The following is an 18049-nucleotide window of genomic DNA, read 5'->3' as shown; positions in this document are numbered from 1 at the left end:
TCTTCCTTTAATACAACTCTTTGGAATGGGAAAGGAGCAGACATCAACAGTGTGAATGCAGAGGGCAAACAAGTTCACCAAAGAAAATAAATTAAGCGGAATGCTGCAGGTTGTAAAGTGGCCAGGATAAAGGCCATTTAAGTTGTTATCGGACTGTTTTAAACACACACACGCAGAGCTGAACTTCGATTTATTTATCTCTCTATATAAAATACCACCTCTGGCAGCATGGCATCACCATTTATAACCATGATTGAAACATTAATCTCAAACCAAGTCAGAGAAATTTGTGACTTACTGTGTTACCATCTGAAGACCCTATGTTTTCCAGCCTTGGGCTAAATACAAGCCAGATCCAGCCCCGCTCAAGTTTGACATTGCTTCTCAAAAACACAGGTATGCTACGGTAGCTTCTGCTTAACCGATCCAAACAATATACATTTATACACAACATGCAAACAGAATTACATTTCACCTAGTCACGCAATACACAGCTGTTGAAAGAAACGAAATCCAAACCGAAGAAATATATAACAATACCATCTTGTCAAGTCATCAGAAAGCCATTAATGTTTCTAATGAGTGCAATTACAAAAATGAAAGACTCCCAAAAGACACTCAGTTACAGATGAACTTTAATGATCCGAGTGTCTTGCTGCGCGGACCAGGGTCATGTCTCCAAATGCTGTCTGTCTGAACTCTCCCTGTTACCCATCCAACTTTACATTTCTCAAGCTCTTGCAGAACGAAGTGGAACTGCCTACACACAAAAATGAGTTATCCCTTCCTAATGACTTACCCACTCATTATTATTCCCTTTAGTTGAGAGTTGGAGAAAACAGGAACATGTACCAAAGGTGAAGACTGGAAGAAGGCACTGAAGTTAAGAGCTGTACAGTAAAGTGCTTGGTGCTTATCTGTGTGTGGCAAAACCCAAATAATTCAAATGAGCTTTCTTAGTCATAATTTTAAAAATTAGAAGGCAAAGTTCCTTGGTCTTAACCTGGGCTCTACCACATACTTGTCTGCAGAAGCTTGCAATGAGTCATTCACCTGATTAACCCAAGAGAGATACAGGTCCCGTAATCCACTAGTGATCTTTGTCTAGACAACGGCTTGTTCTGATGCTAAGATCAAGGTTAGGCTCAGCTACGTCTGAAAACCTGCATGTAAACACCATACAACATCTATTCCTGAATAGCTCCAAGCATGGGTATTCTTCACAGGAAGAAAGAAATGTTCAGGCACTTCAAAAGTGTTTTAACCGGAAAAAAAGTTACTCTGCAAGTAACTCTTCTCTGGACAGCAGCGTTATTCAGAACTACCAGGAGTACCAGCTCCTGAACTCCAGGCATGGACCTTCCCCCTGTCCACGTACGTGCCACAGCTGTTAATCAGCAGCAGAAGGATGCTGGCATTGCTTGAGAAACTTAAGGCTACCTCTCAAAATCCGATATACATATGAGTTCTCAATCAACATGTTTTACTTCCATGTCCTTCCCAAACAATACGGTTTGTGGTTTTGCTCCCAGTAGCTAAAGTAAGTTTTATTTGCTTTGTAAAGGCCAGGAGTTGTTAGTAACCACTGACTAGCCTTTTCATTAAGTTAAAGCATCCTTTGTGGCAAAAGTCAAAGAAAAGAAGCTAAAAGCATTCGATGAGAAGAAAAACAGGAATGGCTCCTACATGAGGCAGAAACACTGAGAAATAATAAAGTTACAAGGTCAGCCCTTAAAACAGGCCAGTTGTTCTTCTCTTTTATCCTGCTTTAAGCGATGGCTTGACTTTCCATTTACACACACACCCCAGTCACCAAAAATACTCAGTGCAGTAGGTAAAGTCTGAAAGGCTTGAGAACAGTAACACACAGCTATCAGACGATAACCTAATTTGAAACTTATGCTTTCAAATGCACAAAGGTGTCTGATGATCCAAATGAAATAAAATCCGCAAGCATAGTAGCAGTAGACAGTGCAGGAAGCAAAGCAGGCACTAAACAAAGTCATACATTGTCAGAAAAGGGAAAAAACTGATCTGACATGACGAGTCAAGACAAGTGACAAAAGTTTTGCTGAAAACGGATCAGTAGGAAATTAAAATCATGACAGCATTTCTGTTCTAAATACACAAGACAATAGGTCCCTTTTATCATAAAGTCCCATTTTCTCCTTCAGTTTTATTACAGCCAACATTGCAATTTGCACATCACAATGCAGTGGAAGAATCCACAACTTTCATTCCAATTCAGTGTAAATAATTTACCGCAAAAAGCTGGCTTTTATGAGTCAACTTCTGCATTGGGCAGTTTTTATTCCGAATCCTTAAGAATCACTAACAACTTGTAAGTTATCTAAACAGGTCTGAAAAAAACCAGAAAAATCTTTGTGCGAAGGTTTGAAAAGGATGATATCCCCTTGAAGTTAACTTCATTTCATTTGCTATATGCAGCAAATAAAACTAGATAGCTGAAGAAGCTAAAGAAATGTATTTTCACAAAGCTGTATTTCTATAGCTAGCATTACTAACTCCTCATTATTACTTTTTAAAAAAACCTGGAGTCAGCATCTTTATAAAATATATTTTCCGATTTGCTTATTCAGGTACAGCCAGGTTCCAGCTGGTTTGTTTCGAAGGATACAACACTTAAAAGACCCCGACAAACAAGACCATGAAAGCCCATCACAAGCTCTCTCTCAAAACCAATGCAAACACTTTTAATCCGTTCCCTCCATTCCCCACTTCCAGCTGCCACTATGCTTCTAACAAAAACAGCAAGAGGTTTGGGTTTTTTTTTCCAAAGACATGAATGATTAGGAAAAGGTAGGTACTGGTCTCCTACAGAATATAAAATAGCATGTGCCTCTGTCTGCATAGTCTATGGATCCCAGCTATGTGATTTCATTTCTGCCACGGATAAAGTTTTACTATGGCACTTATTACATTGATTTCTTTTTCTTTGCTCCAAATGCTGCAAATTAAATGAAGCTCTTCTGCAAAAGTCTATTCAGCTTCATATTTTAAGCTTTTTTAAAAAAATGTTCCTCATTAAATCCTTTCTTGCAGCATTTCACTGGAAATTATGCTTTCGATTATGATACAACTTCTTCAGAAAAGGTAAAGATACAGTTGTCTTCCCAATTACAGCTTTATCAGCACGCCTTCTATAAAAGAGTTATTTTTCTGTCTAATGGCAAGATTTAAACCAGGCACATTTTCTGTACACTTTTTTTGTTCCTGTCTCATATTTTCCTTTTTCTTTGAAACCTGCCTCTCCTATTGGCTCTTTCCCAATGCCTTTCTTCTGTCTGCATCTCAAGCTTGGCTGCCTTTCTCATTTTGTCTGTTTCTCCTGTTGCTCCTTCCTTGCCAGGCTGATGCATACGTGAAGACTCATTCGCACAAAAGCAATCAGCGTCTAACACAGTGCACGGACGGCTAAAGGATGCTCGCGAATACTCAGCAACCAGGCACGGGTAGCAGCCAGGAGCAAAGTGTTCACAGTCTGGCAGGGGTTTAACTCTTCGAACTGGTTGACTACACAGTACCTGTTTGTTGATGGGTGGTGGTTTCCTAACCAAGTAAACTGGAAAAGCTCTGTTGAAAAGATCATTGCTGCTTTTAAATCATTGGTGCAGCTGTTAGAACGAAGAAGAGTTAGTCTGCAGGGTTAAACTAGATCTGGGGAAAGGCAGAGAAGCTTAAAAACAAGAACAGCGAGACCTGCCTTATCAAAATGGCAAAGTCGATATCCCAGTATCCTTTTTAAAGCCTATCACACGCTAATTTAGAAAGAGGTATTGGCTTTGTTTAACCCTTGAGGAAACCAGAGACTGAAATGATGCTGGTCTGGGATCCAAGCCTTGCTACATCCAGTTCTGGACCATGGCCAAAGAAAGCCCTGCTAGACTGAAGGGCCAGTGACAATTTTAAAATCTGATATATCTAGCCACTGGAGCTAGACACTAATGCTTTATACCACTGCGATGCTTAATGCTTTATACAATTACAATTCTAGCACCAATAGGCCCTAGATATCAGATGCAAAAATCATGTTATTTTGATCAGCACCTTGCTTCACCGCTCCCCCCCATCAATTCAAATGAGATTTTTAGCAACTAACATTGTATGAAAAAACTAGAGATGCCCTGAGATGATGTATAATTTGACAGCTGGGTTTCCATAATTCCAGGTGGCTGCAAGCATCATGTTTTGGTGGTTACCAGGTCCTAACATCACATCAACAGCAAAGAGGGGAAAAGGCAAGGCTGTAAGAAGATCAACAATTTTATGCTTTGATCTGCCAGGGAAATAAACTGCTCTGACAGAAAAGGCTACAAATAAATCCGAATTTGTACACCGTGCCAAGAACTGGTTCTGACTCAATGATCAGAAAGGCAATGCCAGTGCTTGAACACACATTATCAGGAAGGAAAGACCACAAAACTTGACGCCCAGTAAAAATGACATTTGTTTCCAGATCATCTTTAAGGAAAAGGAGCTGAACCTCTGTGAAGTGGGACTGAAGTGGTATGAAGCAGAAGACAATAAAAAAATAAAGCAAGAATTGAGGAAGAAGTTCGACGCCCTAAAAGCTGCCCCTCTCCCCGCATAAAAGCGCAGCTACTGGGACAAGACTCTCACGTCTTCTCCCTCATATCCTTCTGACACCCCCCTGCACAATCACAATGTAAGAGAGGAATGAGGGTCTAATGCAGATGTAATAGGTATGAACAGTACTGCATGCACAAAAGCGACATGTTTTCTTCAGTCTTCTATTCAGAGAAACATGGATGGACTACCTGCGACTTCAAAAGGTCAGAAAAAGAAAGCAGTTGACAAAGTTTTTTGGTTCCCCCCCCCAAATCATTATCATTTAAAATGAGGTAATAACAAGAGGCAGCAAGCACAGGTAGAAATTCATGCCAGGAAGCTTAAAAATAAGGTTACCATGGTACATGTAGGATTCATGCTTCACTTTTCTTTGTTTTCATTATGGAGAATGATACAAGTTCTTAAAGCAGCAGGACTTGGGGCCCTCAATGTTATCAAATGTAATAGCGATTATTATGAGCTGTGGAAAAGTATCTGGGCTTTCTCAACTGGCCTACTTTCAGCACAGTACTCTCTTGCTTCAAATGCAATCAACAAATTCTATGAAGTTGATGTATTATTGCAAAATGTATGTTCTCTTACATTAAAGCACAAGAAATAAAGCATAACCATCATGTTTTGCGACTAATTTATTTTTTTCTCCTTTTTTAATCTGTCTTACAAGTTCACCATAACATTTTAGTGACAACAGCGCTAAACTGACTCAAAAACCAAAAAGGAGACTAATTAAAAATAGGCAGACAGTGAACATCATGATACATTGGCATAAAATTATCCCTTCACTGTCCTTTGTAAAAATCCTGCTAAAAACCTAACATTTGCCACGGCAATACTGAGTCAGATTGTTTTATAAAATATATCATTTTATATGCAGATCCTTGCAGCGCAAACATTTGGAATCTGCACCAGATCATTTAGTTAGTGCACATTACTGAAATGAGGCATGGCATATCTAAAACAAGAAAACATTTTCTGCTTTCTTGGAACAAAACTTGTACCACCAAACTGAACTTCCAACTGACACAAATTACAGATCTTGAAAACCTATTTGCCTTCCTCCCTTTCCCCACAACTTCAGAAATCATTCAAAGAGCTGTTTTAGCATTTCTTACTATTGAGTACGTATAAAGGAAACGGCTCCTCTCAGGCTGGTCAGGACATTTTGCTCTTATCAAGTTGTGCTGGTTTTGGCTGGGATAGAGTTAATTTCCTTCACAGTAGCTAGTACTGGGCTGTGTTTTGCATTTGTGCTGGAAGCAGTGTCAATAATTCAGGGATGTTTTAGTTCCTGCTGAGTGGTGCTTACACAGAGCCAAGACCTTTTCTGCTCCTCACCCCACCCCACCAGCGAGCGGCTGGGGGAGCGCAAGGAGTTGGGACGCCACACCATATGGCGTCATGCTCAGCATATAGAGCTGGGGGAAGAAGGAGGAGGGGCGGGGACATGTTTGGAGTGATGGCATTTGTCATCCCAAGTCACCGTTATGTGTGACGGAGCCCTGCTTTCCTGAGGATGGCTGAGCAGAGCACCCGCCTGCCCATGGGAAGGAGAGAATGAATTCCTTGTTTAGCTTTGCTCGCGTGCGCGGCTTCTGCTTTGCCTGTTAAACTGTCTTTATCTCAACCCATGAGTTTTACCTTTTTTTCCAATTCTCTCCCCCCGTCTCACTGAGGGGAAGCGAGAGAGTGGCTGTGTGGTGTTTAGCTGCCTGCTGCGTTAAACCACGGCACGAGTCTTTGGCAATGATAGCTAAGCCATGGCACAAGTGGCTGGGTAGATGGCACACTCTGAACACAACACCACCAGTTCTAGAGTAAGTGGAAATAAGAAGATTGTTACATGCACAGGAGAGCACTTTTGAGAAGGAGGTTAGCAACACCTACTGGTCACGGTGCATACTGAACACTTTTTTTTTTTAAATGAGCAATTAAAAAAAGCTTTTTCTTACTAAAACACCTAGCTAAAATTACCTGTGAAGTCAGTTTGTCACCAGAGATAATGCTTCTAATTAGATCAACTGATAAAATCTAAAGATATTACCTCTTCCAATAAACCTTGTTCTGCTTATACCCTTAGACTGTCATGGCTACATTATTGCTAAAATATATCAGCACTAGTAATTTCCAAATCATATCAGTAAATATTCATAACATGAGCTGAGCTCTAGGCTTCGATATAAAATGGGACATAATGAGTCTTCCTGACAGTTCCTTTCAGTGACTGAAAGATTTACTTTATACATCATAACGTGCATGAAGCCTTCCTTCATTACTAATTACCTTTATTGCCTACCCAAAGCAACTCAAATGTTACGAGCTGCACAATCTTACCAGCAGCACTTTTTTTTTCTACTCTATAATAATCTGCAAACTATTTAAACGGCTTCTGCAATTCTTAGGTAGTTTTATGACGCATTCCCTTAATCTGAAAAAGTAAAAGTTTTTCTTCCAAATTTTACTTGGAGTAAAATAAAACAAAACATATACAACAGGGTTTCTGTTGTATACCTCACCTCTTCCAAAAAACAATTCCTCTTCCAAAAAACAATTACACACGATATTACAAATAGCATTTTCAGAAAACACTTAATTCAAAATTGAAGTGTCCTCAGCTATAAGTATTTTAAATCAACTATAACAAACCTGGGTTCAGCAGTTGTATTTAGTGCTTGCTTTAAATTTCCATTAAGAAAAAATACTGTATTCATTTTTTGAAGTTGTATCTATAGGTCCTCTGATACACTAGCCTTAGGCATTAGAAGTTTTCCTGGTTCTCATCCAACTTTGGAAATAATATCTTCTTGCTTCGGGTGTTAAAAGGATTCATACATTATTTATAAGGACTGCTAAAATCTAACTCCTGGATCTAACTTGCAAGAGAAAGAGTATAAAAAGTTACATACAAAAAAAGCGCACAACTGTCCCCATTTCAATTTTTAGCCTCTCTTTCTATGTCATGTATCGCCAGACAGAGCCTGTAATACTCTCATCTCTCACTCCCCATGTTCAGATATTCATCTACAGCCGCTTTGAGCCTTGTTGAATTTCATCTTTCTCGCATATTTTTAAAGTATGATTTTCCAAGTTAAAACCAACCAACCAACACAGAACGCAAAACTGCCAGGTAACTTGTTACACTGGATTTCTCTGACAGAATGGTGTTTGTTTACCTCCTTGAAAATCAGGCTGAACTGTTTTAAGAAGGTAGCCAGAACAGGGCCTATTCACTTCTCAACGTCTGCTACCTCTGTACTTTCATCTTTCTAATGTTGTCTACATACACGATATTACATTCTGCTTGTCTCTTCCTGGTTTAAGAGAGTTCATCGTTAGATTTTAAAAACAACTTCACAAGAGGGAGATTTTAGTACCTTCTAATCAATACAATACAATATTTCTGCAGTTTCACTGAAACTCAGCAGTTTCACTTCCTGGGTTATATTAAGGCAAGAGACATTAAAATGCTACTGACATGTAAATTAGCTAGGTATTCTACGCAATGAAAGAAAACAGAGAAGTCAGGTCTATAGAGCTTCAGAAATACTCATCAGCATGAGTAAGTCTTCACATTTTAACTGGAAATAGCATATTTTTTTCTACTGCACACATTAAAACCATTGCATCTGCCAGTCCTTTACACTTCAGATACCTGTCCTGACTGTAATTTCACTTGGTCTAACTGGAACACATGGTAACTGCATCGATCTACCTGAATGCGATGTACGAAAGACTGAAGGCTACTAAATCATTGAAAAACTGCCCCATGCAATATTTGCAGTGGCACAGCAAAGGATTTCGTTTACCCAATAAGGTGATATTGTTTATGTTCATCTTCACACTGAGCAGAATTTTTACACATATTTCAGTTTTCAGACTCTAAGATCTTAGTTCTTCAGAAAGAACAATATGAATAACAGAGTATGATATCCATTCTGTCCCTATAGAAATTATAAATTAAGTAAGTATTTTGTGAGGATTGCACCTGTTTTTTACACTCTTTTGGAAAATAAACTTCTGAGATTTTTGTACCTGGTCTACAAGCTTACACACATTTATTTCCCCATGAAGTATAGTTGTATGATGTTCACTATTCAAAGGGAAAGTTAGACTAGGTCGTGTTTCTTAAAGGTTTATCTTATTAGCAATCAAGTCTCATGTAGCTGAAAAATAGAAAAAATTATTTTGCTTTTTCTACTGCCACTGTTGAAATTCTCAGGCTGACTGCAGCTCACAGCATTTGTATAGTTGGCTTCAGTGTTACAGTGATCCTCAACCCCTGCCTCCCTGGGACTTTTACACAAGAAAGGGAAGGAGAGCAGTTGGAACAGTGATGATGAAACCCTCATCAACATTAGCAAAGAGAATTAAGAGTGAGCATTGTGCCTCTGAACGACTTGTACTTCCTTATTTTAAATCTGACTTCGTTTTAACTGGGAGAGTTTTGGGGATTTTTGTTTGTTTGGGTTTTTTTTTTTTTGTTAAATTTGTTCAAGAGAAGGAGAAACAGCTGTCAGGAGCCGGGAATGCTCTGCCAGTCTTGCCAGCCTTTCTTCTTCTACCTTTACCAAATGATATAAGTTCTTGCAGTATCTGCAGGAGGGAGGCTAACACATAAAAGGTAATGTAAAGCATTCATTTCTGTCGACAACCGAAAAGCTAAAATTTAAATGCATTAGAGAGACATGTATTAACACAGTGTATTTTGACACCAGTTAATTTTGGAGGAAAGTAAAAGAGTGGAAAATAAAACTTGCCACAGCACTGCTACCTGTTTTGAAACCCTGCTTGTGTAACACCCAGTGGGTCCTTTCTGAGCGACTGCTATGGGCAGCACAACTCAAACTGCTCAAGGATGCAAACAAATACGCAAACACACAGGGGCCAAAATGTAAAGCAAAGGATTAATTTCGCACCTTCTTGAGAGGAGACAATAGGTGGCATATAATCAGGGATGTACTCCTTCCTTTCTTCCGCATCTTTACTTCCTGGCTGGGGAAACTGCAGGACATTGTTCTTGCTGACGGGAAACGAAGGGATTTGATGTGCGAAAGTGACAGGTTCAATATTGTGTATGTAATCTTCTAGCTCATGCAGGTTAACCCCCATAAGCTTGAAGGCATCGCCTACATCATCCAAAATGGGATCTGTGCGGCCATCTGTAACAAAAAAATAAAAAAAAACAGCAAAAGAACAACATTTTTGCAAAAATCCAGTTTAAAAAAAAATTGATGTACAGATCTACACTTCCAGATTACAATCTGCGACGGCTCACCACCGGTAATGGTGATTACTGCCCAGCAGTTCTGCCAGGTTTACTGTTCATAGGGCTACACAACATTTCAGGCTAAGAACACGCTCTCATTTAAAAGTGTTTTATTCTGATCCATATCACTTTGTTTCAATTCATACCATTAAAGAACTGCGCCTCAAGAAGCAAATCAAGTAAAGCCAAGGGAGCAGCAACAGGCAGCTTTACCCGGCAACAGTCAATTAACATCGCGCAACACCACTCAAAATAGTTTTCAATTTCATAATGTAAATTCAAATGAATGAAACAAGCCCTTAATATGCAGAAAGTGCCCCTTTAGCGGTATCTAACAGACCAAACATTATTTTTCAACCTAGAAAAGGAACAATTTCTTTTTTTTTTTTTAACTGGCTGTAGTTTATGGGTAGCAAAACAAGAAGGTATCTCATGTATCTCTTGATAACAAAAGTACTTCACAGAGTATCTTTCCACCAGATGAAATCTACAGGCTTCATAAACTATGAGTCACTTTACCTACCGGTTCGATATACCTCCCAGATGAAACTCAGGAATATTAAGTAGTGGTCTGACGAGGAGAGAATATTTTATACTAAACTCCAGGGGTTGATTTCCTGGGGTGCAATTTAAGTTTGACTCTACAGCAAAAATATTCTTTTCTTTACAAAAAGCACAGTGAAACCTTACTGGCCAAGCAGGCAGGATATTTATTTAATATGACCTCCAAGAAAACAGTCTAAGAGAGGATGCAGTTTGTTCTACACATGTAATTTGGCTCAAAGACTTAAACTGTACAGTGCAAAAGTCCTCCAAGCGCCTCAGTTTCCCTGACCTGACAGAGGGAAATCCCTCTGAAGGCCTCTGGAGGGAGAGCTGGACATCTGGCTTTGGTAGCCAAGGCACCATGTTGAGTCTCATCCTAACTTTTCATAATAATAATAACAGGAAAAAAGAGATGCCTTAAACCCCAAACATTTTTTAATTCAATAAAATTATACTGAATTATTAAAATTCTGTACAGTTGGCTTATGAAGATATTACATCCCTACACGATGATAAGCTGTGATTTATTTTAAAAAGTAATTATGGAAAACCAGCCCGTGCTTATTGAAGGAACACAATCGCTATTGTGAAGCTCCAGCTTTGGAAAACAGGGGGGATGCTCTTTTGTTTGTCCTTTAACCTAATCTCTCTTTATTTATCTTGAAGCTGAAGGAGTCAAGCAGGCTGGTTCTCACATCACTGAATTCAAACCCCCAGCCAACTTACGCCTGCAGGTACATTTAGGAAATAAGAATTTTGTTCTAGAATTTCTCTTCTTAGTCTTGCAGTGAAGATAAGGGTAATACTCAGATTATGGCTTTGATTCTCAGCTATGTAACACTGGCCGCTTGTGTGACTCTGGGCAAGTCACTTGTGTTTTAATTCTCCCCACAGCTAAAAGGGAGATCAGACGAAGTTATCCCCTCTTTTGTCCATCTGAATTTATAACGTGAACTCCCTGCAACAAGAACCATCTCAGATTTTGTGTTTGTATAATGTCTAGTACAAGTGCAATACTAGTTTCCCCTGCAGACTCTAGGGACAGAGAAATGTGGAGACTTGCATAAACATAATTAAAGGAGGATTTCACCACTCCAGAGGAGTTACGAGATCCCTAAAGTTGTTAAGCAGACAGAAGAGTGTTCTATCCTTAAAAAATTAAATGTAGACAATTGACACAGCTAAGAAGTTTTGCATGGTCACTTTTAGTTGCTCTTCAGACTATGAAGATACCTTTGAACTGACTGAACCATTTTCTGAGGTGTCAGGAGTCAACGGTTAGAAGTTGGACAGCCAGTTAACAAGGAAAAACTTGGGGAAAACTTCTCAACAATCCCACAAGTACAGCATATGTATTCCCCAGACACTCCTGAGGTCACCAGCTGTGCTGTTGGCTGGACAGGGGGATCGACGGTGAGCCCCACAGCACTCGCTCCTAGGTGTGCATTGCCTAGACCTGGAAAATGTACTGACGGGCACGGACGTGCACAGTGCTCACATCCAGTTCCCTTTGGAAGAAAAATCAAGTGCACAGGCAGGGAAAATGCTGCAATGGGTTCTCCAGCTGGACAACCTGGGACACAGGACTGCAAGATCTCATCAATACTTATAAATATCTAAAGGGTGGGTGTCAGGATCATGGGACTAGACTCTTCAGTAGTGCCCCATAACAGGCCAAGGGGCAACAGGCACAAGCTGGAACATGGGAAGTTCCACCTGAACATGAGGACAAACCCCTTTGCTGTGCGGGTGCCAGAGCAGGGGCACAGGCTGCCCAGAGAGGCTGTGGGGTCCCTTCCCTGGAGACATTCACCCCCCGCCTGGACGCGGCCCTGTGCCCCTGCTCTGGGGGTGCCTGCTCAAGCAGGGGGTGGGACGGGATGATCTCCAGAGGTCCCTTCCAACTCTACCATCTGTGATTCTGGGAAGATGCACAACACCTACCCCTTTACTGGGGCTCCAAGGAGATGTTATGAGTGTCTTGCTCAGTGTGTGCCTCTTGACACCAGAGCTGTGATGTACTCAGGGTGAAAGTTCAGTCTAGTTTGTCACCGCAATAGAAAAAGGTCTTTTCCTCGATCTGAACGTGATCTTTCCAACCTCCAACAAAGTGTACTGATGTGATTAGCAAGTCATAAATGCTAAAAAGGACTTCTTCCTACAAGTGCTTATTAAGACACGTGGCAGAGATGCGATTACTAAGTGTAATTGAAGTATGGACATATTTAAGCAACGATATCAAAAACCAATTATGTGCATCAGAAAGCAGGTTCAAAAGGTGACTAAATACAACTGAAGATTAAATCTCCACCTGGCTGGAAAGCAGCTCTGTGGAAAGGGACCTGGGGGTCCTGGTGGGCAGGAAGCTCAACATGAGCGAACAGTGGCTGCTGCGGCCAAGAAGGCCAACGGGATGCTGGGTTGCATCAAAAAGGGCATCACCAGCAGAGAGAAAGAAGTCATTATCCCGCTCTACTCCGCGCTTGTCAGGCCACACCTGGAGCGCTGTGTACAGTTCTGGTCCCTGCTATACAAAAAGGATGTGGACAGGCTGGAAGGGGCCCAGAGAAGGGCCACCAGGATGATCAAAGGACTGGGAAGCTGCCATACGAGGATAGGCTGGGAGAACTGGGTTTGTTCAGCCTTGAGAAAAGGAGGCTCAGAGGGGATCTCATCCCCACGTACCAGTACTTAAGGGGTAGCTACAAAGAAGACGGAGACTCCCTTTTCACAAGGAGTCCCATGGAGCGGACAAGGGGCAACGGACACAAGTTGCTCTTGGGGAGGTTCCGATTGGACACGAGAGGGAAGTTTTTCACACTGAGGACAGTCACCATTGGAATAATCTCCCCAGGGAACTGATTGACTCAGCCACATTGGACACTTTCAAGATTCAGCTGGACAGGGTGCTGGGCCATCTTGTCTAGTCCGTGCTCGTCCTAGAAAAGTTGGACTAGATGATCCCTGAGGTCCCTTCCAACCTGGGATTCTGTGAAATTTTCCCATATCTTCGACATTGGCCTCTAAAGAGACAATGTCAAGTATTAAGATTGATTAAAAGCTGAAGAAATTTTTAAACCTGCAACTGTCACAGGGACGAAAGGACTGACCAGTTATTCTCTACTTTTCAGGAAAGAACATCCTCAGTGGCAGAAGTGTACAAAGTTTCAGGTCTGTATTCCTATCTGTATTTAAATCAGAACACTTATCAATTGGTAATATACACAGCACAAAAATGCATTAAATGTCATTTCAGGTGATTCATCAAATAAAGGGCTGTGCCTTTATACTTTTATTTGAACAGTTTAGCATTCCTCTTCTCTCTCTGGTTTAATTAAAAAAAAAAAAAAAAATATCACTAAAATAGCAGAAGCCAGACACATGAAAGAGAATGCTGACAAACACGTAACATACTCTCTCCTGGTCTTTCATTCAGTCTTCGGCTTTTTTCTCTAAGTAAACGATGCAAGAAAAAAAAAAAAAGAGTTTAATTTGTGCATACTGAACTTGTCTCAATACTCCTCAGATATTTGTGCCATCCTCAGTTTAAAAATTCAGATGTTGAAGCCTCCCAGTGAAATAGTTAATCCAATGTCACCCAGCAAGTCAGTGCCAGATCACAAACAGCTCTGGAGCTTTTGGTTTCCAGCCTCTTGCTGTTCCCTATGCCATGACACTTTAAATACTATCTGTTGTCCAGAACTGGGAGGAGATGGACGCAGGCAGGAATAGTTCATCCAACAAGTTACAACCCTCCTTCTTACCCTGCAAACGGTGCACTAAGAAAGTATCTTTCTCACAAGCTTTTAAGCTGTACTATCTCCCTGAATGGAAACTGTGCTCTGAAACGGATATAGCTGCAGCAAACAGCAGAGCTAAATTAAGACCATTCCATCTCAAAACAGCTCATCAGAAACCTGTGGGAATGGCCGGGCAGTTATGATACTCTCAGCTTCTCTACGCACGAGAACGAACTCCGGGTGAGGAGGAATCTGCACACGGAAATGGATCCTGAAAAAAGTACAGCACCAAAACTACGAGGAAACAGAATCCGCACAGATCTGTGTGGAAAGCTGCCCACCCCTCAACCGCGCTGCTCAGCGTCACCTGCAGATAAACCTAGTTGTCCACAAGGAAAAACAAACCAAACAGAACGAGGGTGGTGCACTAACTTCCCTTCAAGTAATAAAAGCTCGCCTTTGGTTTGTGGGGAAAAGTAATTTTCAGAAGTTAATAAAGCCTAGTTATTTTTGCAAAAGTCACTAGAATTCCTCCAGCCCTCCAGCAAACAAGCTGACCAATGCTCAAGTCATCCAGAGAAACTGAGAGTTGCCAGATGAGGGTTAGAGAAAAGCTATCTTACTTTCCTTAAGTTCAGTCTCAGGAATAGCTGGCTGACTTTTGTCAAACTAACCCCCATCACCACCTCCTTCATCGCCCAAAGTTTGTATAAATCAGTAAAAATTTAACAAGCAAGTAAGTACAGAACAGAAGAGCTTTTCGTTTCATGCCGGGTTTTTTGAAGGCAGCAACTACAACTCTGTAATAGATACATTGAGAAAAATTAATTAGTTACTACCCATGCAACATGTACAGCCTATTATAAATAGCTCAGCATTCACCCTCATGTCTGCTATAAAAGAGATTTTTATATATATTTATTTTAACCAGCAAATTATTAGGTATAGCTCCTCAGTAATTTTTTTTACAGGCTCTATCACAGATTCCTTCTGTTCCAGCATGTCACATAACCCCGTCACGCATGAAACATCTGTGTACCTCACTGAATAGTTGCTCCAGGATAACTCTTTCAAGCAGACAACACATCGTTTCCATCCAGCATCCACAAGAACAGTCAGAAGAGTACACAGTAGATTATTTAATAAGCATACATGCCTTACTTGAGTGCATTTCAGTGGGGAAAAAGGGTCCTATTAATGTAGTTACTAGACAGGCAAAAGCATCTTCTTGCTATTGCACTCAGAGTCTGCTCCTTTGCCCGGTAACCTCAAAAAGTCAAGCAAAACACCCTAAGTTGACTTCCTTTACTTGTAGCCAGCAAGAAATTAATTAGCTTAAAAATATCAACATTTAAGACTATCAGGACCAGTGTTATGGGTCCTGGACAGATACTTGTTATAACACTTATTCAACATCGTATGGGGAATCAGCTCATTTAAACTGATCATCAAAATTTAACACTTTGATAGATATTATATACTCGTAAGAGTAAAGTAACTAAAAAAAACATCAAAAAAAGGAGCAAAAATGAAAAAAATGTATCAGGTAACTTTAACATTTAATTAGAAAGAAATAAAAATTTGGCTGATGCCAGGTCAAGTCTCTCCAACGTGGTAATTCCCAATGAAAATATTGGCTTGCTGTTTGCATTCTCCAAAGCAGAGATTTGCTATAACAAGGTTAAGTTTTCCTTTACAGGAGATTGCGCAGTGACACTAGAGCAGGTTTTGAGTCAGCTCTATCTTGGCAAAACATCTTGCAAGACCTGTCATTTTTCCTTCCAGTTACAATGTTGTGCTCGTCAGATCAGAACATGCCTTTCCAATATAAATGCAATTGCTTTATTGTTATCAATTTTAATATATTGCTTAATTTTCTATTTAATATTATTTTAAAATATATATAAAATTATTTTTAGGTACTCCTGCGAGGAGCAGGGAATTGGACTTGATGATCCTTACAGGTCCCTTCCCATGTGAGATACTCTATGATTCTGTTTACAGAACAATAATCTTCAAAAAACGTAGTCACACAATATGAAAATAAAGAGCAACTTTTAAACTTCATTTCCTCACTGTAAGCAAATTTCACCAGAGAAAATAAAAATAAATCACAGCATATCCAAGCACATGCTCAACACTGAATATCCAAGGAAAGAGTACTGAAAAACCCACTTCTAGATCCAACACACCTCAAAGTTAATTACCTAGTTTATTACACTTCTAGTTTTAGCAGCAGATGATCTAAATTTGCCATGCTAAAATATGCCCGGGTGCCCTCAGTGATTAAAGCTAAGTAGCTTCTACCTGGTTGGTTTTTCAAGTAATGTAATAGAAAAACCAGGCTTTTGGGGGCATGAACCATGGCTCTCCTCCTCAATCCTCCCATGAATTGCACCAACCACATAAATATACTGGAAGCTGAACTCTCTTACTGGATGTGCTAAGTAAGTTAGGAGGTAAGACATGACACATTCTGCATGTCTATAACCAGCCATCCTGCTGCAAAGCTGCATTAACTAAATTCATAGCAAATGAAGCAGATACCATCTGTCTTCACTGGTCAGTTCCCCAACATAAAAAACCCAAACCAGACTAGAAAATCCAGAGTAGTGAACCCAAAGCACCACCTGTGCCACCACCTCTACCAAAGCACGTGAAATGTGAGTGCAAAACCAAGTGGCACGCAACAGGGAATCTCTCCCTTTTCACCTCTGCTTAAAACAAACAACCAAATGTAGAACTCGGCTCTCCGAAACCACATGATGTCAGTTTGTTGTGTAATTCAATACCTTAATTATATATGCCAACCATTTTTCAAATATTTTATTTAAATTTTAGGATAAAAACACGTGTGAAGCGTACAGCATACTGAATAGGCTTCCTCTTACAAGCTTTCCACAAATTTGAACAGCACAATGTGGTGTCCTTTAACAGGAAAAACCTTATTTTCTCTCCTGTAAGTTCACTCTCTCCTCCACCCCCAACACAGTATTCAGAAGCATTTCATGACATCAAACACATCTCAAGCTCGCTTTGCAAATCCTTTTGCCTTCTCTTTGCAGCCACAGAAGCTCCCATCAACTACAGCTACTGCAAATGCAAAGAAACAACAGCAGAAAAGTAATGAAAATCTTGAATGTGGCTCTTCTAATGGGATGTAACAGCTGGAACAAAGATCTAACACAGCTGGGAAAGCCATCATTTTCTTTTGCAACTGAGAAAATATGTGAACAGCAATGACATGCTTTTCAGAGCAATACCACACTGTCTCAATTACGTCAGAGTAAATCCATTCAGTTTCGAATACAAAGATTATGTCCCTCCAGCTGACAACCCTGCTAACTCAAACCCCACTGGTTTGACTCCGAGATAACACACTGACAATAAAGATGCTACAATTGGAATTTAATTAATTTTACTTATGCAAAACCATGGCAAAATTCAACTCATTCATCCAGAGCTGGGTTTGTACAGTAACTTATTTAGAAGCAAAAGGAAACAGTTCTGAAAAAGGAGGGAGGCATCTGCTAAGCGTTAAGATGTCTTTTTAGAAACCTTCTAAAGAAAGAAATACAGGAATCATTTTGAAAGGTAATACAAAAACCACTGCATCACTGGCATGAAAACAGCATATTCTCCTTCTCTACCAGAGGAAAAAAAAGAGAGAGAAAAGAGACAGACTGTGATATGTCCTTCTCCATTTGCACCAGCACAGGCTGCAGGCTGACCTACTGGAAAGCGGCTCTGCCACGAAGGACCTGGGAGGGCTGGTGGGCAGCGAGGTGACCCTGAGCCAGCACCGTGCCCTTGGGGCCAAGGCGGCCAACGGTGTCCTGAGATGCATTAAAAGGAGTGTGGCCAGCACAGTGAGGGAGGTTATCCTCCC

General features: G+C 40.4%; 1 protein-coding gene across 3 annotated transcripts in view; it reads right to left on the bottom strand.

Moving 5' to 3' along the window:
• TAF3 (TATA-box binding protein associated factor 3) overlaps positions 1-18049 on the bottom strand; it is a 119228-nt gene that overhangs the window by 96309 nt on the left and 4870 nt on the right. Inside the window, exon 2 of one of the 3 annotated variants that reach the window (XM_064442734.1) lies at positions 9525-9767. The exons of 1 other annotated variant lie outside the window; for it this stretch is intronic. In XM_064442734.1, coding sequence (XP_064298804.1) covers positions 9525-9767 — 243 coding nt within the window. Of the gene's footprint in view, positions 1-9524; positions 9768-18049 lie in introns of those variants that run through there. One more of the 3 variants, XM_064442749.1, reaches the window with a different exon arrangement.

The sequence above is a fragment of the Phalacrocorax carbo genome, chromosome 1 (genome assembly GCF_963921805.1).
Source record: "Phalacrocorax carbo chromosome 1, bPhaCar2.1, whole genome shotgun sequence".
In the NCBI taxonomy this organism is placed as follows: domain Eukaryota; kingdom Metazoa; phylum Chordata; class Aves; order Suliformes; family Phalacrocoracidae; genus Phalacrocorax; species Phalacrocorax carbo.
Note: the sequence above shows the minus strand (reverse complement) of the source record. Positions and strands in the feature narration are given on the sequence as shown.